Source organism: Haliotis rufescens, unplaced genomic scaffold (assembly GCF_023055435.1).
Source record: "Haliotis rufescens isolate VD_foot unplaced genomic scaffold, xgHalRufe1.0.p SCAF_1, whole genome shotgun sequence".
NCBI lineage: Eukaryota > Metazoa > Mollusca > Gastropoda > Lepetellida > Haliotidae > Haliotis > Haliotis rufescens.
This window is the reverse complement of record NW_025963779.1, coordinates 86,870,283-86,895,894: the sequence shown is the minus strand read 5'-3', so window position 1 is coordinate 86,895,894 and position 25,612 is coordinate 86,870,283. Positions and strand designations below refer to the sequence as shown.

At 41.2% G+C, this 25,612-nt stretch overlaps 2 protein-coding genes across 2 annotated transcripts; one reads left to right on the top strand and one right to left on the bottom strand.

The window, feature by feature from the left end:
* The first annotated feature begins 396 nt into the window (after window positions 1-396).
* On the top strand, window positions 397-10,592 carry LOC124147054 (flocculation protein FLO11-like). The gene is made up of 4 exons (XM_046517658.2): window positions 397-1,034; window positions 2,034-2,248; window positions 2,428-3,670; window positions 8,788-10,592. The coding sequence occupies exons 1-4, from the start codon at window positions 904-906 to the stop codon at window positions 8,900-8,902; spliced, it is 1,704 nt and encodes a 567-aa protein (XP_046373614.2). The 5' UTR covers window positions 397-903; the 3' UTR covers window positions 8,903-10,592.
* Window positions 10,593-15,953: 5,361 nt separating this feature from the next.
* Window positions 15,954-25,038, bottom strand: LOC124147043. The gene is made up of 3 exons (XM_046517644.2): window positions 24,487-25,038; window positions 17,026-17,269; window positions 15,954-16,448 (listed from the first exon to the last, which is right to left on the bottom strand). The coding sequence occupies exons 1-3, from the start codon at window positions 24,772-24,774 to the stop codon at window positions 16,045-16,047; spliced, it is 936 nt and encodes a 311-aa protein (XP_046373600.2). The 5' UTR covers window positions 24,775-25,038; the 3' UTR covers window positions 15,954-16,044.
* Window positions 25,039-25,612: the final 574 nt, after the last annotated feature.

Below are 25,612 nucleotides of genomic sequence, written 5' to 3'. Positions count from 1 at the left end.
GATTGGACGACTATATATAGCCTCGTGTGTTTCTAATATGGTTCCAAAAGCAGGCACGGTAAGGAAAGAGTCCAGGGTATTTATCATATTACATTGAGATATGATGCAGTGTATAATCGTGGATAAATGTTTGTCGGAAGTGGGACATCTGTGATTCCATGACTCGATGACACAGTTGCCACGCATTGAGAATATCGTCATTTTTTTGTCACATGTTTGATGACGTTACAATTTTTATTGCTTGTGTCCATATCAGAACTGTGACCTTGGTGTCACTTTAATAGCGTTTTTGGAATAATCTTAGCGTTTTTGTTGGATTCGTTGATATATGAAAGGCGTGGTTCAGATCGTGCTGCAGGTGTTTGACTCAGTATATATTATTTGCAGGTCGTAGTTCAGATCGTGCTGCAGGTCTTTGATTTAGTACGTATGTATTACAGGGCGTGGTTAAGATCGTGTGGCAGGTGTTTGACTCAGTTCGTATTATTTACAGGGCATGGTTCAGATCGGGGTGCAGGTGTTTGACGTATTGCGTATTATTTACAGGGCGTGGTTCAGATCGTGGTGCAGGTGTTTGACTCAGTTCGTATTATTTACAGGGCATGGTTCAGATCGGGGTGCAGGTGTTTGACGTATTACGTATTATTTACAGGGCATGGTTCAGATCGGGGTGCAGGTGTTTGACTCAGTTCGTATTATTTACAGGGCATGGTTCAGATCGGGGTGCAGGTGTTTGACGTATTGCGTAATATTTACAGGGCATGGTTCAGATCGGGGTGCAGGTGTTTGACGTATTGCGTAATATGTACAGGGCATGGTTCAGATCGGGGTGCAGGTGTTTGACGTATTGCGTATTATTTACAGGGCGTGGTTCAGATCGTGGTGCAGGTGTTTGACCAGGACATGGATGTCGTCAGCAGCAACATGACGCTACAGGCCGTGGATGAGATGCACTACAACGTGACCCTACAGGAGTCTTCCGACCACTTCTTGTACCAGAACATCTCAGGGTTGCGGGTAGCCTCGCCTTCAGTGTAAGTGCTGAGACCAAGTAACCCATGGATTCACTCATATAATATGGTTGCCAGTCGTCAAAATCGTCGACATTTGCTGTTAAGAGTAGTACCCCCTTATCGCAGTTCGCGTTGTGATCATGTTTGGTTTATTAACATGCTCGTACTTATACACATGCTCGTACTTGTACACATGCTCGTGCGTGTACACATGCTCGTACTTGTACATATGTGCGTACTTATACACATGCTCGTACTTATACACAATGTTCGTACTTATACACATGCTCGTACTTATAAACAATGATCGTACTTGTACACATGCTCGTACTTGTACACATGCTCGTACTTATACACATGCTTGTACTTGTACACATGCTCGTACTTGTACACATGCTCGTACTTATACACATGCTCGTACTTGTACACATGCTCGTACTTATACACATACTCGTACTTGTACACATGCTCGTACTTGTACACATGCTCGTACTTATACACATGCTCGTACTTATACACATGCTTGTACTTGTACACATGCTCGTACTTGTACACATGCTCGTACTTATACACATGCTTGTACTTGTACACATGCTCGTACTTATACACATACTCGTACTTATACACATACTCGTACTTGTACACATGCTCGTACTTATACTCATGCTCGTACTTGTACACATGCTCGTACTTGTACACATGCTCGTACTTATACACATGCTCGTACTTATACACAATGCTCGTACTTATACACAATGATCGTACTTGTACACATGCTCGTACTTGTACACATGCTCGTACTTGTACACACGCTTGTGTTTTTTATACCCAGGCTTTAAACCCACTTCACCCTCTCATGTATTGACAGAACTGTGTGCCAAAGAACGAATTTGACCCTTTCAACCTTCAATTATAGTTCCGTCGCCTCACGTCCTCATTACAAATGTTGATGTGGCTTTTTTTTTCCTTTTTCCCGCTATGAACCGTATTCATATTAAAGCAAATACTCTTTCTCGTCAGAATCATGTTGTTGTTTCGGTACAATTGTGACACAACCTACTATGGACAAGACTGCCTCACAGACTGTCTGCTCTACCCAACAAACCCACTGTGTCCCCGCACCACCCGGACCTCCATGGCCACGACAGTACCCACAGAGCCCATCACAGACTGTTCCACTTCCACGGATGTCGCCACAGACGCCACCACAACAGAAACACGTCATGTCTCAACAGGTAATCAAAGATCTGATCGAATGTTACTCCGCCAGTGGCCTGTTGTGCTACACCACATATCATACCTATATCGGGGTTTGGGGGCATCGGCATGAATGTGTGCCCCAAAGTGATATTTTCCTTATTTGGATCTCATACCATATTTTCTCCCACTGAATCTTGTATTGTTTCATTCAAAGAACACTCAACGGCGTCTTATACCAGATCATCATCAGCAACGATGTCCACCGCAGTCGGTGTTGAATCATCTAGTATATCTACGAACCTGGAGACAAGTAGCACCTTGTCACCCGACACAAGGATCTCGTCACCCGACACAAGCACTTCATCACCCGACACAAGAAGCTCGTCACCCGTCATGAGCACTTCATCACTCAACGCAAGCACAACGTCACCCAACGCAAGCACCTCTTCACCCAATGCAAGCACCCCGTCACCCGACACAAGCACACCTCAGAAGGTTTCAAACATCTCAACGCCAAAGACAAGCACCCACGTGACGACTGGCACCTCAAGCACTCACGTACCAGTGGCGACTGGCACCTCAAGCACACACGTACCAGTGACGACTGGCACCTCAAGCACTCACGTACCAGTGGCGAGTGGCACCTCAAGCACACACGTACCGGTGACGACTGGCACCTCAAGCACCCACGTACTGGTGACGACTGGCACCTCAAGCACCTACGTACCAGTGACGACTGGCACCTCAAGCAGCCACGTACCGCTGACGACTGGCACCTCAAGCACCCACGTACCGGTGACGACTGGCACCTCAAGCACTCACGTACCGGTGACGACTGGCACCTCAAGCACTCACGTACCGGTGACGACTGGCACCTCAAGCACCCACATACCGGTGACGACTGGCACCTCAAGCACCCATATACCGGTGACGACTGGCACCTCAAGCACCCACGTACCGGTGACGACTGGCACCTCAAGCACCCATATACCGGTGACGACTGGCACCTCAAGCACCCACGTACCGGTGACGACTGGCACCTCAAGCACCCATATACCGGTGACAACTGGCACCTCAAGTACCCACTCAACGAGCGAACCTTCCATCGGAAATGGGACCTCAAATGGCGACGGATCCACTTCTGTCAGCAGCAACAAACCTACCTCTAGCAATCGTCCATCATCTAAAACCTCATCAGTGACGCCATCTGCCTCTACGGCAACCCCATCCACTACACCCTCCATGTCTACAGCATCACCAGAGCCCACCATAACACGGGTCCAGACCTCTCCCAGTCTTTCCACAACGGTTCCCCTGGGAATATCTACGAAGGATCCAAAGGACTTTGCCCTAAAGAGCGACAGTGACACGACGTGGGAGATCGTGCTGGGCTGTGTTCTGGGCGGGGTGGCTCTGATAGCCATCGTCGTGTTCCTGGCATACCACAACAGGCAAAAGTGAGTACCCCAACCACCACATCTAACGTCTAAAACACCACGAAGATGTCCTCTACATCTCAGACCATAGTTTTACCCACAGGCAATGCTACTCTTACGAGGCGACTGAATGTATTGGGGGTCAGACAAACAGTACCATATGGATATTAACACGGATTGATTATGAGTGAGTGAGTGAGTGAGTGAGTGAGTGAGTGAGTGAGTTTGCCCGTGACCATGGGATTCTGCTAATTGCTCTACCTGGTTTTTCTATAATAATTGTACAAGTATCTATTTTATTTGCGACAAGGAATGATATCATACCTTAACGTATTCCATATTGTTCCTGACAAGGATGAATAACAAAGACAGCTAAATAACCTACATCGTCTTTAAACCACACGAACAAAGTGATTTATTTAAAGTGTCCTCACAATGATTGCTGTTTTATCCACAGAAACAATCACGGGCTTATCATTCACGCGAACAAAATATTGAGGTTCTAGTTTAGTCTTTTTGTAAATATTCGCTTCAGTTACGTTCTCTGATAAAACTTTCCCAGTTCTCCTCCATAGGGTGTTTGACAAACAACGTGACAGATGGGTCACGACCATGAAATTAATATACATTGAAATACAATTAATAGTGTAGACACATTTTGTGTGGAGTTGTGTTTGTACTTAATGTTGTAATTAAGGGCGGGGGATGTAAATGGGATTAAGATGGCCGATAAGCCAGGATCCCAGCGTAGTTTGCTCGGAAAGGCGATGCTGGCTTCCTTAGGAAGGAAGCCGGTCGCAGGTTCAGGTAGACATGGCCTTTATCTACATGTATACACGCTGCCATCATTGATGTGTCAAACAGGACTGGGGTGATAATAGGTCAGATAAAGAACAAGTGGGCTGGGTGTTGCAACACGCCATAGTGGACGGACCACACATGAACTTCACACATCGTTCCCATGTTGGGAATCGAACAGGTTTTTCAGTGTGATGAGCGAATGGTTTAACCACTAGGCTACCCCACCGCCCAACGCAGGAAAATGTCACATGCCTGATAACTGACCACCAAGGTATTTTTTGTGTAAATATAATGTATACACGTTGACTATCTTTGTTACCTGATTTCTATGTAGGGAGAGGTATTAATAGGGTAGAATAGGTCTTCAGCAGCCGACTAACGGGATCGGGTGGTCAGGCTCGCTGACTTGGTTGATGGATGTCATCGTATCCCAATTGCGTAGACTGATGCTCATGAGTGAGTGAGTGAGTATGGTTTTACGCCGCTTTTAGCAATATTCCAGCAATATCACGGCGGAGGACACCAGAAATGGGATGCACACATTGTACCTATGTCGGGAATCGAACCCGGGTCTTCGGCGTGACGAGCGAACGCTTTAACCACTAGGCTACCCGACCGCCCCTACTGATGCTCAAGATGTCAGTCATTGGATTGTCTGGTCCAGACTCGATTATTTACAGACCGCTGTCATATAGTTGGGATATTGCTGCGTGCGGCCTTAAAGAACAAACAAAACAAACAAACACCTCTTGAGTAATCACCCTGGAGGTATACGTGTTGCGATTGGACGAATCCATTGTGAGAGGGTGGTAAGCCTTGGTTCAGCCTCTACATTATTGTCAATAGGTCACGTGGTGTAAGTAAGTCAGCTCATCGAGCGTTGAAGCCATATCACACAGACAGATAGTCGCTGATGTATACAGAGAACTCGTTATTTGGGATTTCTTTCGGTGAAATACGTGTTCGTGTAGAATCTTGAGTTTGCAAAGTAAATGAATTTGGTGCATTTCCTTTAGGACTAGTCTCACAAATATTTTATCAATGTCATCAATGAAGACATCCCCAACATGTCGTTCTCACATTCTACGGTGTGACGAACGCACGCCTTAACCATTAGGCTACCTTGTCGTCCTATTAACTTTGCACAGATATATCTTGGCTGTTGGATGTTGACATAGATCATAACTAAGATGAGAATAAATCAATAAAGGTTTTTAAAAAAAAGAAGATTTTATTTGAAGTTCACAAAAAGTAGCGCTATACCTGTAGCCAAGAAGGATTGCGTCCAGTCAGATAGATACTTATAATGAAACACTGTAAAGTCACAAAATGTACTATTGTAAGACATAATGTATTTTTTATCTTCATAAATATATTTTCAAATATATTTTCGCTTTATCTTAAATCTTGAAAGGATTATTTCATGAGTATATTTTCAAATTCGGCTGTCGCATGTTTTGGCCTGACCTAGTTAAACATCTGTGGGTTCTAAAGGCACATACTATCTGCTCTAGAGCAGCGGTTATGACGTATTAATGTTCTGGCATTCTGTTTACATGGAACTTTGTTCCGTCAACCTTCTCATCTTAAATGTTAGAGGTTGCTTTAGTGATAATGCTGTGTATACGACACATAGTATCCCCTCAACCATCGGACAATAACATTACAATAAGGGGTGAACAGAGAACTCCAATAATCCACCGCTGACAAAACAAGTATGTAACCATTCCAGGTATTATGTTTATGACAACCTCAGTTGTACCTTTGAGTTGAGTGAAACGTTGCGCCGCTTTCAGCAGGAAAACATCAGTAACATGTCGCATACTCCGCAGGGAGCTGAGAATGCACACTGAACCAGTGGCCGGGGTACAGTTCCTGTGTGGCGTGGAGACTTATGCTCTTACTTGTGCTGGTGTCATTACTAATTTATGACGATTTAGTGACACGTGCTTAGGATATTGGCGAAATCGTACAATGGACAAGTAATGAATTCTTAGGATTATGGAGTGAGTGAGTGAGTATGGTGTTTCGACGCTTTTAGCAATATTCCAGCAATATCACGGCGGGAGACACCAGTAATGGGCTTCACGCATTGTACCCGTATCGAGAATCGAACTCGGGTCTTCGGCGTGACGAGCAAACGCTTAAACCACTAGGCTACCCGACCGCCCCTAGGTTTATGGAAATTGTTTGAGTCGCTTTTTATTTATAGATAGTTCCCCGGCTGCGTCATACCAAAAGACGTTTCTGCATTAAAAGTATTCATGTTAAGCTGAGGCATGGTCACATGATCTCAGTAGGCAAGCACCATAAAATCGGTATTAGTCCGGACTAGTACCAGCACACACACGCACGCACGCACGCACGCACGCACGCGCGCATGCACGCAATATTCTTGAACGCAGCGTTAAACCACAGTTCAATTCACCCCACCTATTATGGTGACGACGGGCACAAAAGGAACTATTTTAGAATCAAACAGGGCACCACGGCGAACGTTTTAACCATCAGGCCACGCCAAGTAGATGACTTGATCGTATACCAATGGGGGTGTTCGTGATATGCGGGCCAGTCGACAGTCCCAGCAAGTTCAATTTAATCGTTATTAAACTCATTATCCTCTCGATATATAGGTTTTGTAGACATTCATTCTTTCTCTCCCCCACGACCCCCCTTCAGCCAGGGATAACCGAATATTGCGGGTATTGCTATATTTCTAGCTCTCCCATCATATCATGACTAACTTCACCACCGGTTGAGATACGTTTGTGGACACCATAAATAAATTAATAAAAGCGCTACAACTCTTTTCATAGTCATAAAAAATCTGTTAACAACAGAGCCCATTGGACGACTCCGACATTTTCACCAGCATGTGTTAATCAATCACATGTGTGTATCTAGTGTTTACCATCCGTATCAGTAATAGATCATAAGGTTGTTTACCAGTGTTTATGCATTCTGGATCATTGCGTTAATTTCATTTCTCATCAATAATCAGATATCGGACTAAAGGCCATCAATCTGTAACTGCAGGTGATTGTGTTCAACGTCTTCTATTGAATTACTCAGGCAATGATTGAGTGGCGGGGCAAACACAAGTTCAACATGGGCAGCCTCTACATCCGGGTGTGGATCCTTACACGTCACGTATCCCATACACAGAACTGAGAAATCTTCATTGATAGGAAATTAATTATTTCTACAGTAAACATATTTTGCATTTAATGTTTTCCATGTGAAATATGGGAAGAAGGGGTGGACAATTGGTAGACGAAAGTCGTCGATGACGTGCTCAATAACTGAAGATCAAACAGGGCCCTAATGGTCAGCTTAATCGTTCGGAGTAAAATGCTGACATTTCTTTGATGAACTGAAACACAAAACTTTCTTCAAGTATTAATGATGATGCATTGACCGTATGAATAAACATGTTATGACAGTTAAGCCTTTGCGCAAAGGGAATATAATACTATGTAGCATGTATGTTTCGTATTTTGATAAAATCATTGTTAAATGTAAAAAATTTAAAACATCATTCTTTGATTCCCTAAGGCTTCGAAAGTGATCCTTCTTGTGGAAGGTAATGGCTACAGCACAATCCGACCCGTGAAGACCCGGGGTAGAATACATGTAGGTCTTCAGCAACCCATGCTTGTCGTAAAAAGCGACTACCGGGATCAGGTGGTCAGGTTCGCTGACTTGGTTGATGCATATATGGTATAATAAACCTAGGAACATAAGAAGCGACTATGCTTGTCGTAAGAGGCGACTAACGGGATCGGGTGGTCAGGCTTGCTGACTTGGTTGATGCATGTCATTGTATCCCATTTGCGTGAATCGATGCTCACGATGTCAATCGCTGGATTGCTGGTCCAGACTCGACTATTTACAGCCCGCTGACATAAAGTTGGGATATTGTTGCGTGCGGCGTTAAACAACAAACAAACAAACATAACACGATTCCAGTTGGCTCAAAGCATCACAATTTGCACCTAACCTGGTTGTAAACGACAAAGCACCGACATACACTCTTTTCGTTTTTCTATAATCTACAGCATAAGATATGTGTTCCCACAATAAGGTTAAAATGTCTGAACCTGTTTCAGAACGCATGTAGCGAAGACAGTGGAAATTAGGCAAATGGTAAGGACAATAGATAATGTCAGGTTATAAGTGGCTCACTGAAGTGTGAGGGAACTGTAGCTGTAGGCATTACTGTTCGTATCACCAACCAATCGATTCAGCACAAATGAACCATTTAATAGAAACAGAAGTCAACGAATAACTGCCACACGAACGTAAGAGGGTATATTTTTTGTATTGTCTATTTTCAGAACTTTGCTGAAACGCCAGGAGATCTACAACGTCAGCCCTGAGGTGATAAGCATTGTGGAGGAGAACGGTACTACAGAGAGAAGTGACGTCCCCATCACGACATCACCACTCTAGACACAATCTGAAGCACTCTCTTCTTGTCGTAGCTGTTATTACAATCCTGACAATGCATCTGCTGTTCAGACACTGTCAGTTATTGACATTCAAACACTGCATCTGTTGTTTACACTGACACAATACTGATAATATCTGTTCAGACACGCAGGTTCCATCGCCGTTTCACAATCGGACAATGTCTTAACAAATCTGTTGTTAACATTAAGACATGCGGGTCACATCTGTTGTTTACAATAAGATGATACAGGTCATATATGTTGTTTAACTTTAGACAAGCAGTGTTTATGGCCTGTTTACAATCATTTAATACCGGTCATATCTGTTGTTTACATTCAGACACTACTTGTCACATCTGGTGTTTACATTCAGACATTTCTGGTCACATCTGTTCTTAACATTCAGACACTACTTGTCACATCTGTTTTTGACATTCATACATTAATGGTCATATCTGTTGTTTACATTAAGACACTATTTGTCATATCTGTTGTTTACATTCGGACACTACTTGTCACATCTGTTGTTTACATTCAGACACTACTTGTCACATCTATTGTTTACATTCAGACATTTCTGGTCACATCTGTTGTTTACATTAAGACACTACTTGTCACATCTGTGTTTACATTAAGACACTACTGGTCACATCTGTTGTTTACATTAAGACAATATTGGTCACATCTATTGTTTACGTTAAGACAATACTGATAAAGTCTGTTGTTTACATTAACACAATACCGGTCACATCTGTTGTTTACATTAAGGCACTACTTGTCACATCTGTTTTTACATTAAGACACTACTTGTCACATCTGTGTTTACATTAAAACAATACTGGTCACATCGGTTGTTTACATTAAGACACTACTGGTCACATCTGTTGTTTACATTCGGACACTACTTGTCACATCTTTTGTTTACATTCAGACATTTCTGGTCACATCTGTTGTTTACATTAAAACACTACTTGTCACATCTGTGTTTACGTTAAGACACTACCGGTCACATCTGTGTTTACATTAAAACACTACTTGTCACATCTGTGTTTACATTAAGACACTACTGGTCACATCTGTTGTTTACATTAAGACACTACTTGTCACATCTGTGTTTACATTAAGACACTACTTGTCACATCTGTGTTTACATTAAGACACTATTGGTCACATCTGTTGTTTACATTAAGACAATATTGGTCACATCTATTGTTTACGTTAAGACAATACTGATAAAGTCTGTTGTTTACATTAACACAATACCGGTCACATCTGTTGTTTACATTAAGGCACTACTTGTCACATCTGTTTTTACATTAAGACACTACTTGTCACATCTGTGTTTACATTAAAACAATACTGGTCACATCGGTTGTTTACATTAAGACACTACTGGTCACATCTGTTGTTTACATTCGGACACTACTTGTCACATCTATTGTTTACATTCAGACATTTCTGGTCACATCTGTTGTTTACATTAAAACACTACTTGTCACATCTGTGTTTACGTTAAGACACTACCGGTCACATCTGTGTTTACATTAAAACACTACTTGTCACATCTGTGTTTACATTAAGACACTACTGGTCACATCTGTTGTTTACATTAAGACACTATTGGTCACATCTGTTGTTTACATTAAGACAATATTGGTCACATCTATTGTTTACGTTAAGACAATACTGATAAAGTCATTAAGACAATATTGGTTACACCTGTTGTTTACTTTCACACGCACAGATTGCGTCGCCTGTTTTCAATCAGATGGGCTTATCAAAGACACCGACATCTGTAAGACCTGCGCGTCATCTCATTCAGTACTGGAAGTGCAACCACAGTCAACACACTAGAAATAAGCCAGTGACATGTCGACACGTGTCTATTGTAATATACTTATTCAGAGCACTGTTTCAATTGTGCGCTTGTCAATCACTAGAAATGTGAAGTTCTCCGCTGACTCAACTGTGTCTGTACGAGGTTGTGTCATGCAAGTTGATTACGGCGATCATGTATACTTGTATATGGTAATTAGTTGTTCCCTTCGCAATGAACCTATACTAAACACAAAAGGCCAGACCTTCATAAATATAACTTGGGTTAAGAATAAATTTGTTTTTCCCCCCAACTCTATATCCATATACTTAACATTTTGAAAAAAGAAAACAAACATTTCAAGTTGGAGTTTTTATAAAAAATGTTTTGTTACCTATTGCCCTGAAGTTTTGACCAAAAGTCCGTAACCGCTCCAAAAGGAAGTCTGGCCGAACCTATAATATATTGGATATATCAATATAGTTCAATAAATATGAACAATATCTGTATATAATCTTGATCCATAACATGATAATATTTCTTATTCACCCCTACCGGAAGAGTACTTATTGTCATAGTACAGCAATAGGGAACATATGGCAGTGTCTCGGCTATATGTCTTTGTACTTTACGTCATGACGTATCTGGATGATGGTCATAACGGCCCCATATTTCGCTGGCGAAATCGGCCCCACTCATAAATGGGCGAAAACCATATTCTGATCTCTTATGAACGTTTGAATATAGTTAGTAGTCGATATCACCTCCCCGTCAGCCATGCCCAGAACACGTTATGGCGCGAAAACATTACACAACGTTTAGAATCCCACTTCATGAACATGTTGAGAAATTTGAAATCATTACACTGTTTTGGATTTCACATGTGTATGTACGTAAAACCAAATGCTGATAAACTAAAATAAAATGATCCAACTACTTATAACTGTGCCGGTGTTTGATGGATTTTTGCTTCTAGCTGTAGCCAAGACGGTGAGGTAGCCCAGTTTGTTCGTTACAGGGTTAGAATGCTACGGTGTGCACTTAAGGTATATTCTCAAAACTGGTTTTGCTCTATGGTTGTCGTAAAATTATAATCACCTCCGCTAAAGCCCTCCTAAAACGTCTGAAATTCCACGAGTGAGTGAGTGAGTGGGTTGGTGGTTGGATGGGTGATTGAGTGAGTGAGTGAGTGAGTGAGTGATAGTTGTGCGTCTCATGAAGCAGTTGTCTCACCAAAACACGGCGGAGGAAAGCAAGAATGGGCTTCGCACATGTTATTCCTGCGCCTATGTTTAGGACATGCCCTGTCGAAATTAATAAGGTATTTGGAAGCACCACGTTGAATGACATCATGATAATGCTACCACTCATAATGAAGCTATTACAGGGACTGCCCGTTTTTAAGCCCTGGGCTTAATAACAGATTTTGCCTGTTTTAATTGAGTATCATTTTATCTAAATTTAAGTCAAGGGCTTAAAACGCAAAAGGACAAAAATGAATATCCCTACTTTAACAAAACAATAAATAGAAAAGGAATGAGAGCGAAACACTTTATTTAACATTAGACATGACGTTAAAATTAAAATGACAAAAAGTAACAACAAACCATTATCGCTGTTATGCGTGTCTGACATATGCATTTAAAATGTCACACTGAGAATCTAGAATATCACCAACGTCATGGGCTCAATGTGTTTTGTGAACGTGGAAAGCACTAACAGCGCTTCAGGTGCAATATTGGTGCTAATTGGCCATATAGAAGCGTGCAACACCACAGGTTGAAGAACATCCGGTAGGGGAGATCAATTCTTCAAGCGTTATCTTTTTCCGACTTCAAGCCCATGGGCTAAAAAACGAGAGTATAAAACATGCAGTCCCGGTACGTTGTATTCCTTATCAACAAGCCGCATGAGAAAAGATTTATTTTGTGCTATTTTCTTTTTCCGTCTAACATTTAAGTGCTTCTTTATGTTGATCGACTTCTGGTTTACACGATAACACACTGTGATACAATCTAAAGAAATTATATAAGTTGGTATTGATTGGTCTGATAAAGAGCATTCTATATATATGCACTGATAAGCAGGGCGAAACGATTGCATGTTTCCTGTCGTTTATATTATGATGTCTTTCTCCTGCTAGACCGTTCGGCTGTTAACAAAACAGTTCTGGAATTAAGTCCTTATGTCTGGAATAAAGTCCTTATGCCCTAACTAGAATAGTCGGTTGCTTTGAGATATCCGCAAAATAAATGTAGTGACATGACCATATTTATCGAAAGTTCTAGGGACCATCGCCAATATGTTGGGTAATCCGTAGTTCGAAACAAGGGGAGTGACTATTAATATATGGTCAAAGTGGCGATAAATTCAACGGAGCCGTTTTATTAACTAAGCATAATACGCATAATAAACTTAGGGTAAATGGTTAATGTTGTTCACTGCCTGTGTCGTTATGTCTGCTATTTTGTACAAATGCATCTTCCCGAGGCAAGGGAGTTAACTGACATTAAAAGTCCAGTTTCCACCCTTGCCGAACTAGGCTGGAATTCCTGGGCTCGATCGTATCGCCACCAGTGGTTATTACGAGTTGTGTCCCTTCTATGCCTCTCCTATGGACCAATCATATTCCACCTCTCGTATCACCTGCGTTTGTTTAAAACAAAATGGCAGCGCCCAGTCAAAACGATCTGATCGATAATCAAGATCTATATTGTGATAAAACGGGTCTTACATCGCGAAGTGATTCAAATCACGTGAGCACCTTGATGAAAAACATGACAAGATTGGGAAAATACTTGTTTACAACGATTTAGCAAATCCTGTAATCGACCGAAATCTTCACGACAGTGTACGAACCGGATTTCGATTTTGTTGCGCGATTTTGGTTTGACTATGCATAGACTCGTTAGTCCAGCCCACATGTAACTCCAAAATACCAGCCTAGTTCGGCAGGGATGGAAACTGGACTTTTATAGTCAGTTATTTCTCTTGCTTTGGGAAGATTGTACAAATGTGGTCAAACAAAACTTGACATGTAACTTAAAACACATCATTACCTGTTTGAGTCTATTATTTTCCTATTTGGTGTTCGTAAATTGTGGCAAAGAATGGCTACATTGGAATGAGTATACTGCGAATTATGTTGAATGAACACAACTACAGCTTGTAGGGTTATATGGTACAACTGCCTAAGGTACGACAGGGCTTGGATGAGCGTGGCGCATATTATGCCTTACTTAAGACAGCTTTTAGTAAACAGATTCCTCATCACATTAGCTGTTGCCCATCCCAAAGAAGTACTTACATGTATGTGTATGTTGTTTAACGCTATTCATTCTTAACACTATTAATAATTTTTAAAAATACAAACTTCTGACCGCAACACTTAAGTAAGTGAGTATGGTTTTACGCCGCTTTTAGCAATATTCCAGCAATATCATGGCGGGGGACAGCAGAAATGGGCTTCACACAATGAACCCATGTCGGGAATCGAACCCGGGTCTTCAGCGTGACGAGCGAACGCTTTAACCACTTGACTACCCGACCGCCCCGCAACACTTAAGGGTAATCGACTTGAAAGTTACAACATTACTTAAAAGCACATCATGTACTGTTGATACTTCCCTTTTAACAAATCGTACTTCAAGCACAAACGATACTTTAACAAAGCAAATTAATTTTGTCTTAAGTAAAAATTAAAATAGGCAGTTTATGAAAGACAAACCTTTCCTGTCAAAGTTATCATACTCTGTATACATGGTATCATATCATCACGTATAATGTCACACTTTTCACAACAAAATAATATTTGATTCAAGAGAATAACATCCCCATTGATATCTGGGGTCACGCTAATTCGCTACGGTGTCATCCTGGTTCAAGATGGCGCCACACTATTGACAATAGTGTCGCGCTGATTCCCACACTTATTCATCATTGCTGTCATGAGTAATCATTATCTTGGTAATCAAGCACTGCAACAGGTGATACTGAGTATTGTTTTACGCCGCTTTCAGCAATATTCCAGCAATATCACGGCGAGTGGGGAGTCCGGAGTTCGAACCACTGATGATCGGATCCCGGTGATGCTAAGAAACGCAACTCTGTTCGGTGGCTTAGTAGCCAGGGTCACCCATACCCCGTGTATCTGTACATACAAATACGTAACTGAACTTTCTATAGTTAACATGAATGTGTTATCAAGTCACATCTAATAAAAGATTCCACTGCCCCCATGATTGTGTCGTAAATGTGACGTTCACGGGCACTAGTAAATCAAGTTCTAATATGGATTCAGGGGCGGTTGGGTAGCCCAATGGTTAAAGCGTTCGCTCGTCATGCCGAAGAATCGGGTTTGATTCTCCACATGGTTTCAGTGTGTGAAGCCCATTTCTGGTGTGCCCCGTCTTGATATTGCTGGAATGTTGCTGAAAGCGGCGTAAAACCGAACTCACTCACTCACTCAATAGGGATTCTGCTTAAATCTTACCGAGATGACCTAACACGTGCATTAAATTTAATTTCCTCAACTCCATGTAAATAAACTGCCGGGCAATAGAAAGTTGACACTTGAATTTGACCAAACAATTACAAACGTTATCAAAACTTTACTTGGCTGAAACACTGTCGTCGGAACACCGCAAGCTTCAGGCGTAAAGCACAACTGCGTTACCCGTATCAAATACATCACCATCGAATAACCATTTTTAGCCATCATCAAACATGGATATATACTTTCTATTGCCCGGGAAAGGATTTAGGATGAAACCGAATTATGAAAATTTGCCTCAGAAAACGAATAAAGCATTACTATTATCTCATTAAATCTTGCTAAAATTGCATTTTTCCAGTGACAAACCTCTAGGATTAAAGGAAATATGTACAAGGTACCTTTTGGTCATTAGTAAAATCTGTATTAAAGGTACATATACGTATTTAACAAATGTTATATTTGAGATAACACTTTCTCAGTTAAAGTACTAATCGCCAGCACACAAAGTCAGCGATCTAACCTACTCAGCCACCGAGGCTTCCACCAAAAAATGAAAGTCCGACAACTGGTAGTATAGATGACATACTTTGTGTACCCCTCTGACAAGTGTAAAGTGACACGGCTCCCATTGTGTGCTGGCGATTAGATGTCACCTTATGGCAGTGTGGGTTCGAATCCCCGACGGGACTCAACCCAAAAAGTGCGATAATCTCTACTTTACTGAGAAAGTGTTATCCCCAAAATAACATTTGTTAAATTTGACCACTTTCTAAAGTGGCATTGTGTGTTCATACATAAACGTACGTGGGTCAGGAAAGTCCAAGCGTCTGCTTCAGTCGCTACATATGATTGATGGATTTCCAACGAACTGTTTCGAGACAGTGTCATACTTGACATATTTTGAACCTTCAAAGAGGTAAAAACGTTTGTAGGTCAGTCTGAACATGGCTGTGGCACCTTTAAAGGCTCCGCTCCATGGGTTACCTGCGGTCTGCAGCAGCATGTCATGGTTTTGTATTATCTCAAACTTCCCCGAGCTGCTGGAATAACGAAGATGGTATACGATGCCGCTAGCCGTGACGTGCAGGTCGGGGGAGGTGGTGCTGTCTACGGCGATCGAGTCCACGCGGGACAAACCACTGCTGGCAAAGAAGGTGCTGAAGTAGTGAGTGTCTGCACATGCGCTGAAAGTGAAGGCTCCGCTCGTAGCTCTCTGGAAGCAAGATTCCTTTGTACCTGCAAGGGAGGGTCCCACAAATGAATTATCATGACCAAATTATTCTGAAGACAATCAGTCATATTCATATCTAAATTTCAGAATCTTGGACAGTCCTACCATTCAGCGAAATATAGATAATTTCAACATTTCAGCCTGCAAAGAACTTAAAATCGGACACTACCTGCAGCATGGTCTTAGCACTAAAAGTGATTTGGATTTTTACACACATACAGAGCCACGACAATAATTGTTAATTAACCAGCATGTACGCTATTATGAGCTAATAAGTGAATTCGGTTTAATGGCTCTTTGAACAGTACTTCAGTTAAGATCCTTGAAATTCAATCATAGGCCAATGAAATAAAGTAAAAGTCATGAAAGAAATGATCATTGTCAGATCGCTTTTTCAAATATAATTAATTTAAATTATATCCTTAAAAGTTATAATTTTAAATACAATTCTAAACACATTTAAACCGTTAAGGCGTTTTGATTACGGAATCTAAACCCACGTTCACATTGTATTTTCCAGCAGTTTAGCATATTAAAAATCACATCTATGTTTCAGCATGTTAACAAACACGTCAGACCTACCTTTCAGGAGTATAGTTTTTGTAGGGTTGGTTCCTATGAACTCAAATGCTGCGTCCACTGAGTTTGTATAGCCTGGGTATAAGTCAGTGGTGGAGTAGTCACCAACCCGAGCAACGGAAGTGATCGTGGTACCCACTATGTTAAACTTGTAGACTCTGACCTTCGGCCCACTGAACATAGCTGTATGGTAGTTTGAGAAGTGCATCACTGTGGCGTCTATAGGCATGTCCACTTCACATGTCCTCTGGAACGAAATAAACAGCTTTTGGTTGTCCTTCTGAGTCAGTGCATCCTCGACAATCCAGGGTTTATATATCCTCCCAATTAGGATAACAACCCTGTCACCACCTCCATCACTCTGAACGGAGAATTGTCTCCCTTATGTAATTTGACTCCGAATGGGCCCAGGGTATTCAGTGCGGGGCAGAGTCAGTGCGGGGCGGTCGGGTAACCTAGTGGTTAAAGCGTTCGCTCGTCACGGCGAAGACCCGGGTTCGATTCCCGACATGGGTACAATGTGTGAAGCCCATTTCTGGTGTCCCCCGCCGTGATATTGCTGGAATATTGCTAAAGCGGCGTAAAACTATACTCACTCACTCTGAGTCAGTGCATGCTCGATAATCCAGGGTTTAATGTCCTCCCTGTCACCACCTCCATCACTCTGAACAGAGAATTGTCTCCCTAATGAGTCATGTAATTTGACTCCGAATGGGCCCAGGGTACTCGTCAAAATAGAGATTTAATACACTGGATAATCGAGAATGTGGGTAACGCTGTAGTTGGAAGTGTCGCTGCAGCAGGAACGACAATACATTCATGTAGGGTACCACCGTTCATAACTATTGCAGCCGTATACGACCCGATAACGCCCTCCATTAATAAAATAACGCCACTTGAATTCCAGGCCATAATTCCAATCCACGAAAATCCCTAATGTATAGAGGTAAATTGTTAAGTGCTCGGTTCTGGAGAAACACCAGCATTAAAAGTAGCGATCGAGTGTTTTTCCCAAACGCTGCTTAATTCAACTTATCATCCAATCATTGTTCATGGTACTGATGAGGCCAGAGGAGGTCTATAGTACAATGTACTACTCTAATATTATCGTTGTAGTTTTAGAGTCAATTGATTCATCTACACAAAGGTCTTAACATGTATTTATAACACTGGTGTCGTGTGTTGAAAACAAAATTTCACTGTGGCGTGTTAAGGTCACATGTTGCTTTAAGTCTTCCAACCTTTGGGTTTTGCTCGATAGCTTCCTTTAATAGCGTTCAACCGCAAAAAAAGTTACACTAAAGCCAAACGTTGTGCGACAGCAGTGTATGTAAGTACGTTTGAACTCTTTGCTTACATTTATTCATGTTTGTTGAAAAACTTTAATTATCTGTCGTAAGTGTTGATCCTTAAGTAAATAAACTTGAAACAATTATTGCTAAGAGTACCTACAACTTCTCTTGGAACAATGGCCTTTGTGTCCTAATATGTAAGGATGTTTTAACTGTTCATCTCGCATTGTTCTGTTCGTATGGAGCTACGCAAGGCTTTGTTGTGTCGTGAGTCGGGTGTTGAATAATGTGGAGTGTTTTATGTTGTCTGGATAAAGACTGTTAGAAGCAAAGACCTTTATCAACAACACAGAGATCTATACCCTTTAGACAATCAGAACCTCGCGTAGCTTCCTACAGAATCACCACAGAACCACAATAAAGTTTTGTTTGAAGTTGGGACACGTTATTGGTCGTGTCCTTCTCAGCAGTGCAATCGTTCTGCACAATACAATTTCGATGGTGGTGTTGATCCTGAATACAATACGTTCCAATAGACCGTGATAAATTGATTATAATACCCCCCCATGTCATCACATCCAGACAGTAATTTCTTTGTCACTGGGGTGATGTTAAATTATTTTTATTTCTTTGTATTGGTTATGAACTGACCAACCGCAGGAGGGTGTGTTCGAATAGACTGACAACCAGTATGTAGGACAATGCTTTGTTCCGAGTTTGCACGATTTTACCGTTAAATCTCACAATGCCATGATCAGTGGGAGAACTTGCTCGACCACACCGTTAAGTCGTTGTGCCGGGTGCGGCGTAGTACAACGATCACTTTTTTATGCAAATTATGGAATCTCCGAAAACAGATTACACATTTTGTTTCAGTATTGATATGATTTCTATTTTCGTATATTGATATAATTTCATTTTTATCCCTGGCTGCTCTGTTTATATACGTTCGAGTAGCTGCCTTACTCTCAGAAATAGAGTTAGTTTGGCTTCAGGAGATGTATGGCAGATAGCGGATCTAACTGCAATTCTTGTTTTAACCTAGCCCGGGCTGGGGCATGGTCTTGACTTTCTAGTAACACGTTAGCAATTGATTCAGCCTGATTGCAAGATGAACAAACCTTGTCATAGTACTTTTTGTGAGTCTGAGGCGTGAGATGGCAACTTTAATTTTCCTTTCATTTGAGTATGAGTTTGGCTTTTGTTGGATCTTGGGTTGAATTTCGTATAGCCATCTGTCGATCTTACTTGCTTCCCATTGGGCTTGCCATCTTTGGGCTATAGAGGATTTGATTTTGTTTTTTATCTCTAGTTTACTAAAGGGAATAGGCTGTATCCCCGCTTTGTCTAGAGCTAGCTTCGCCAGTGTGTCTGCTTTTTCATTTCCATGACTACCTATGTGAGAGGGGATCCAACGCAGCTCCACCTGTTGCCCTTGGTCCGATAGTTTTGTAAATTCACATAGAATATTGTTGACTGTGTTTGGCCTGGAGTTTGAGTTTCTGTCGCTGATGGCTTGAAGTGCACTTAGCGAGTCTGATAGGGCGACTGCCTTTGCTTCCGGAAGTTCCGGTATGAGTTTGAGCGCATGAAGAATTGCCTCCAATTCAGCAGTGAATACTAACTGACCATCAGGCAGGCGAACCGAATGTGCTTGGGGTTTGGAGCTGTGGATATGGATCCCGTAAGCAGCACTGTTGTTGATAGGATTCTTGGATCCGTCAGTGTAAATATGGGCCCAGCTGTCCCAGGTAGTTTTAGTGATAGCTACTGATCGTAGTGGGGTTTGGTTTTCTTTTTTAGTGACTTCTGATGTTAAAGCAGTGGCAACTTTGTCAGTTTTTAAAGTCCAGGGAGGGTGTAACCTTTGTAGTGACTTTCTGGAGGCTGAATGTCATCACAATTGTGACTTCGGATGAATTCACGTACTAATATCCCAGATTTTTCCGAGCTAGGGCTTCGTCTCGAGTGATTTTGTCTTGCCATATCTTATTAACCAAAGGGTTTGATGTTCGTCCCCAGATCGATAATTATTGCCTGCTCTCTTCTTAGTTTGCCTTTTATGGAGACACGGGGTATCATAGCATCTTTCCCCCGGCGTTTGAATAGAACTCCAACAGTTTTTTCACTTGAAAGGGAAAACCCCCATTTATTGCACACTAGATCTACCCCGTCCAGGGCTGACTGGAGTTTTTTTCGGATTTGTGAAATATCTCTGTGTTTTACCCATATTGCTCCGCCATCAGCGAATTTAGAAGTTTGGGTAGGAGAGTTGACATGATCAAAAAGATCATTGATCATGATGTTCAACAGGGTTGGGCTTATAATGCTGCCTTGTGGTGTACCATTGTCCAATGACATAGGATCACATTGATTGTTCCCTATTTTAACTGATAGCGACCATTCTTGCAGGAAGCTGTCTAAGAAGTTTGCCATGTTCCCTTCTATTCCATTTTGTGCTAGTTTTGTGAGGAGTCCGTCATGCCATACCATGTCGAAGGCTTTGCTGAAGTCCAGAAATACTGCGGCTAGGTACTGTCTGTTTAATTGAGCCTTTTTTATTTCATTTTCCAGTCTTAGAGCGTAATGGGCAAAGTAGTTGTGAAATATATATGAATGGACCACTGAGAGTTGACACCAATGATGGCACCAGGTAAAGGGTAAACATGTCCTGCCCGACCGGTAGGTAGCATGCGCCATTCACACAATGTGTATAACAAAGTAAGCAGGTATTGCCTGACGCCGCCCACCAGGACTCTTGCTAAGTGATCTTAGCGATAAGACCATTGTAAGCCTATTTTAATGTATGGGAGTTACAATCATCTTAGGGCTAAGATTGCTTTGTGCAAGTGGGTCCAGGACTCTTGCTAAGCGATTGCGGCCTGTAAACAAACCAGACACTCCAGTGATCGATAACCCAGAAAATCCAGTGACACAAACTAATCAAAACGATACTTTAAGTTTGAATTCCGTCTGCTGTGAACAAGTTCAGAGGCTCTGCTGCTAATATTTGAAGAAGAAGCTTGAGGAATATATTCATTTTGCATCACAGTTAAAGCAATTTAAGAACTGGAAAGCATGCCTTTCGAACTTGTAACGCCTTGGACTCACAAAGCTTTGGACGAAATAACCCTGGAAGGGATTATGACACCTAAATACTTACACATGTATTATGTAATGACTGACATATCTATATACCCTTGCAATACCATTTCTTAGAATTCTTCAAATATCTACCATTACTAAAACAATAATATTAGATTGACCCATTTATCACAGAATAATTCTAATAAATGTAATTTTCTTTATAAATTCATAACGGTATTTATAGGTAAGACACCATCATCTGCAAAAAAAGCAATCTGCGCTCACTCACAAATATGCCATGAGTATGATTGCTGTCTATTCTGTTACCAGCTGATTTATAAAGAAAATAAACAACAGCTGGTTCGGAAACCATTTGCTGTGAAACAGCTTTGTCCAGATGGACCTAGTTCTCAATAAACCATAAATCTGTACACGATTATCTGAATATATTTCCATTTCCATTCACTCTCTTGCAGCATATAGCGTACCTGGGCCCCATAAACAGCCTACAATAAATAGAGATTATTAATGGCAAATATCATATATTAGGAATAAAAATGTCATTATGCGAGCATTTGATATTTACGCACGATAATATCTTTGCCATGCAATGTTTAAGAAAGTATAAGTTTCAGACCCGTTGCTGTTCACTTCGAGTTCAGAAAACGCATAGGAATAGAAACATGAGTGAAAAGGTCCTTTTGTCATATAGTGCCATATGATTTGCAGCCAATCTTTATGTGTTCACGAGTGCTTAGTTTACAGTTTACTCGTGCATAGGAATCCAAAAGACAGTTTGTTATTTCTTGCTATATATTAGCGTTAATTAAACACTTATATTGGATGTAGCTTTGTCAAATCTCCCCTATTTCGGATGATGGCACACGCGTTTTTTAACGAGACTACACTGTTTTTGCTGGAGGCAACTTGTGGCGTATTGATTGTGAGTGAGTGAGTGAGTGAGTATGGTTTTACGCCGCTTTTAGCAATATTCCAGCAATATCACGGCGGGGGACACCAGAAATGGGCTTCACACATTGTACCCATGTCGGGAATCGAACCCGGGTCTTCGGCGTGACGAGCCAACGCTTTAACCACTAGGCTACCCGACCGCCCCCGTATTGATTGTGGAAACAGCACATTGATGACTTGTATTTCAATTAACGTGGGTAGCTAAACACAGCGCCTTCTATGTTATATTTACGGAGGCGGATGTGTATTTGTTGACACACAATTTGAAACAATTAATTATAATTTGTCAAGAGATTACAAGAACTGACTATAACAAGCAAGATTCCTCTTTAATCACTGTGTTGCACTTTCCCTTCTTCGAAATAGAATTGATGGTACTTGAATTCTTTTGTCTTCATTGACTTTGCCTGGATCAATTAATGCCTTCATATCATTTCATGATTTCCTTTACAACATTCCACGATTTCCTTCATAGCAATCCATGATTTCCTTCACAGCATTTCATGGTTTCCTTCATAGCATTTCATGCTTTCCTTCCCAGCATTTCATGATTTCCTTCATAGCATTTCATGATTTTCTTCACAGCATTTCATGATTTCCTTCACAGTATTTCATGGTTTCCTTCATAGCATTTCATGGTTTCCTTCATTGCAGTCCATGATTTCCTTCACAGCATTTCATGATTTCCTTCACAGCGTTTCATGGTTTCCTTCATAGCATTTCATGATTTCCTTCATAGCATTACATGGTTTCCTTCACAGTATTTCATGGTTTCCTTCATAGCATTTCATGATTTCCTTCACAGCATTTCATGATTTCCTTCACAGCATTTCATGATTTCCTTCATAGCATTTCATGGTTTCCTTCACAGCATTTCATGATTTCCTTCATAGCATTAAATGCTTTCCTTCACAGTATTTCGTGGTTTCCTTCATAGCATTTCATGATTTCCTTCATAGCATTTCATGATTTCCTTCATAGCATTTCATGGTTTCCTTTACTACATTTTATGGTTTCCTTCACAGCATTTCATGGTTTCCTTCATAGCATTTCATGATTTCCTTCATAGCATTTCATGGTTTCCTTCACAGTATTTCATGGTTTCCTTCATAGCATTTCATGGTTTCCTTCACATTATTTCGTGGTTTCCTTCATAGCATTTCATGGTTTCCATCACAGCATTTCATGGTTTCCTTCACAGTATTTCGTGGTTTCCTTCATAGCATTTCATGATTTCCTTCACAGCATTTCATGGTTTCCTTTACTACATTTTATGGTTTCCTTCACAGCTTTTCATGGTTTCCTTCATAGCATTTCATGATTTCCTTCATAGCATTTCATGGTTTCATTCACAGTATTTCATGGTTTCCTTCATAGCATTTCATGGTTTCCTTCACATTATTTCGTGGTTTCCTTCATAGCATTTCATGGTTTCCTTCACAGCATTTCATGGTTTCCTTTACTACATTTCACTCTTTCCTCCACAAAATCCCATACACAAATACTTATCTACGGCTTCCTTGAAATGCTTAGCGAATAACAGGTAACTTGTGGACCATCTACACTTGACCAGGATGCTTAAAAGTATACACATGTAACGTGTTTGCAGCAAATTATGCAAATTGTGTGAGTGGCGGGTACTGTCGATAGCGCAGGGCATACTTACCCTTTTCGCAAACACCTGGTGTGAAAGCTTAAACCACAATATAGGCTACTCCACTCCAGCATTAAGAAATAAATAAGAAGGCAGACATCATATAATTGTTTTTTAAACAGACGGAAAAGTAACATCATATTTACACTAGGCACAAAACATTATAAATTATAACTGTCGTAGATTTAACATTCCAATTGAGGTCATATAGTATTTATGTGCGCTGGGGACGAAATATTGCATAGATAGTTATATAAAATAAAATATGTTTAACGAAATGTGAAGTATGCTTGGGCCTAGAATCGGATCTAAAGGATTCCCGAATCTTCTTCACTCAATAATATTCCATGCAGTATTTTAGAGACATTCAAAGATGATCTATTGTTCGTTTCTCGCATCCACAATACAAACAGATCGACTATAGACCGACATGACATATATCTGTGGGCATATACATACCTTCTCATAGTACTGAGTTCCCGGACTCGACACCATGTTCTTCCTGAGTGTCAGAGTTTCGAACACCACACAACTTCCGAGTCGGGCGTTCGTCATCTTGAACTGAAACGCCGAACACCCGGTGTTTCGACCGCACATGCGAGAGCACCCCAACCTCGTCTTCTCACCCCAGTCGGTGCCCTGGGACACAGGACGAGCATAATCCGGCTCCCCGTACACAGAAAACCAGGCATTCTCTATCCCCTCGCATGGTGCCAAAACCAAAACCAATACAACTATAGCCAACATCTTAGAATCGTGACTCAAATGCTACGAACTCTAAAATTGACTGTTAATTTAAAATTGTTACGATTAATAACGTTCAAACAATAATATCAAAAGTTTCAAAAGTCGGTCTCAGCGTGGACACTACATGCTCGCCAACATTAAGCCTGTGTATATAAAAACATGCAGTCGAGTGAACGTATATGCTGAGCGCTGACCGAACTCTGGGCGACTGGATTCGTCAGTCCATCCCGTTGATAGCTTCGTAACGACAAACACGGGCGAATCTTACCGCCTACAGTTGATCTGTAAATATGAGGTCTTCAACTCTCAACGCGTCTTTGAAGTTGCAAACTTAACATGATTGAAGGCCGTTAATTCGTTTTGTCATGTTTGTATTTTCTTCTATTGTGTTGTTGCAGTAATAAAGATCAATTTATAGACTTTCTCACGCTGTCATTTATAGGGCACCTGCTAGTTTTATGTATTTCGACGGGGTCTCATCTATAGACTCGTACCTAAAGAAAAAACATCGCAATACCATTATCTCAATCGATGTTTGTGACGCGTTCATTAACACAAAACGGGATTTATGTTAAACAGTGGTACATCAATAAAATCTTATTCGGGACAATATTGATTATTAACAATGTTGTATTTGTAAATAGTACGTGACTATTGCGGTATTTATTTTAGTATATATTACACTGGTAGTACCAATACTGCACACTTTATATTTCCTGGCTAAACTCGACAAGGCACCATGGGGTGTTCTTGTGATCGCTTGACAAGTTAAAGGTCCGGGTTCGAATCCACACACACGAGTACAGGGTTTGATGCCAATTTTCTCGCCTTTCCATCG

Bases quoted from the DNA above. Each gene is read 5' to 3' on its own strand.
- LOC124147054 (XM_046517658.2), top strand. From the start codon at position 904: ATGGATGTCGTCAGCAGCAACATGACGCTACAGGCCGTGGATGAGATG. The intron at 1,035-2,033 runs GTAAGTGCTGAG...CTTTCTCGTCAG, and splicing joins CGGGTAGCCTCGCCTTCAGT to AATCATGTTGTTGTTTCGGT. The intron at 3,671-8,787 runs GTGAGTACCCCA...GTCTATTTTCAG, and splicing joins GCATACCACAACAGGCAAAA to AACTTTGCTGAAACGCCAGG.
- LOC124147043 (XM_046517644.2), bottom strand. From the start codon at position 24,774: ATGTTGGCTATAGTTGTATTGGTTTTGGTTTTGGCACCATGCGAGGGG. The intron at 17,270-24,486 runs GTATGTATATGC...ATTTCGTTCCAG, and splicing joins GAACTCAGTACTATGAGAAG to AGGACATGTGAAGTGGACAT. The intron at 16,449-17,025 runs GTAGGTCTGACG...CCTCCCTTGCAG, and splicing joins AAAAACTATACTCCTGAAAG to GTACAAAGGAATCTTGCTTC.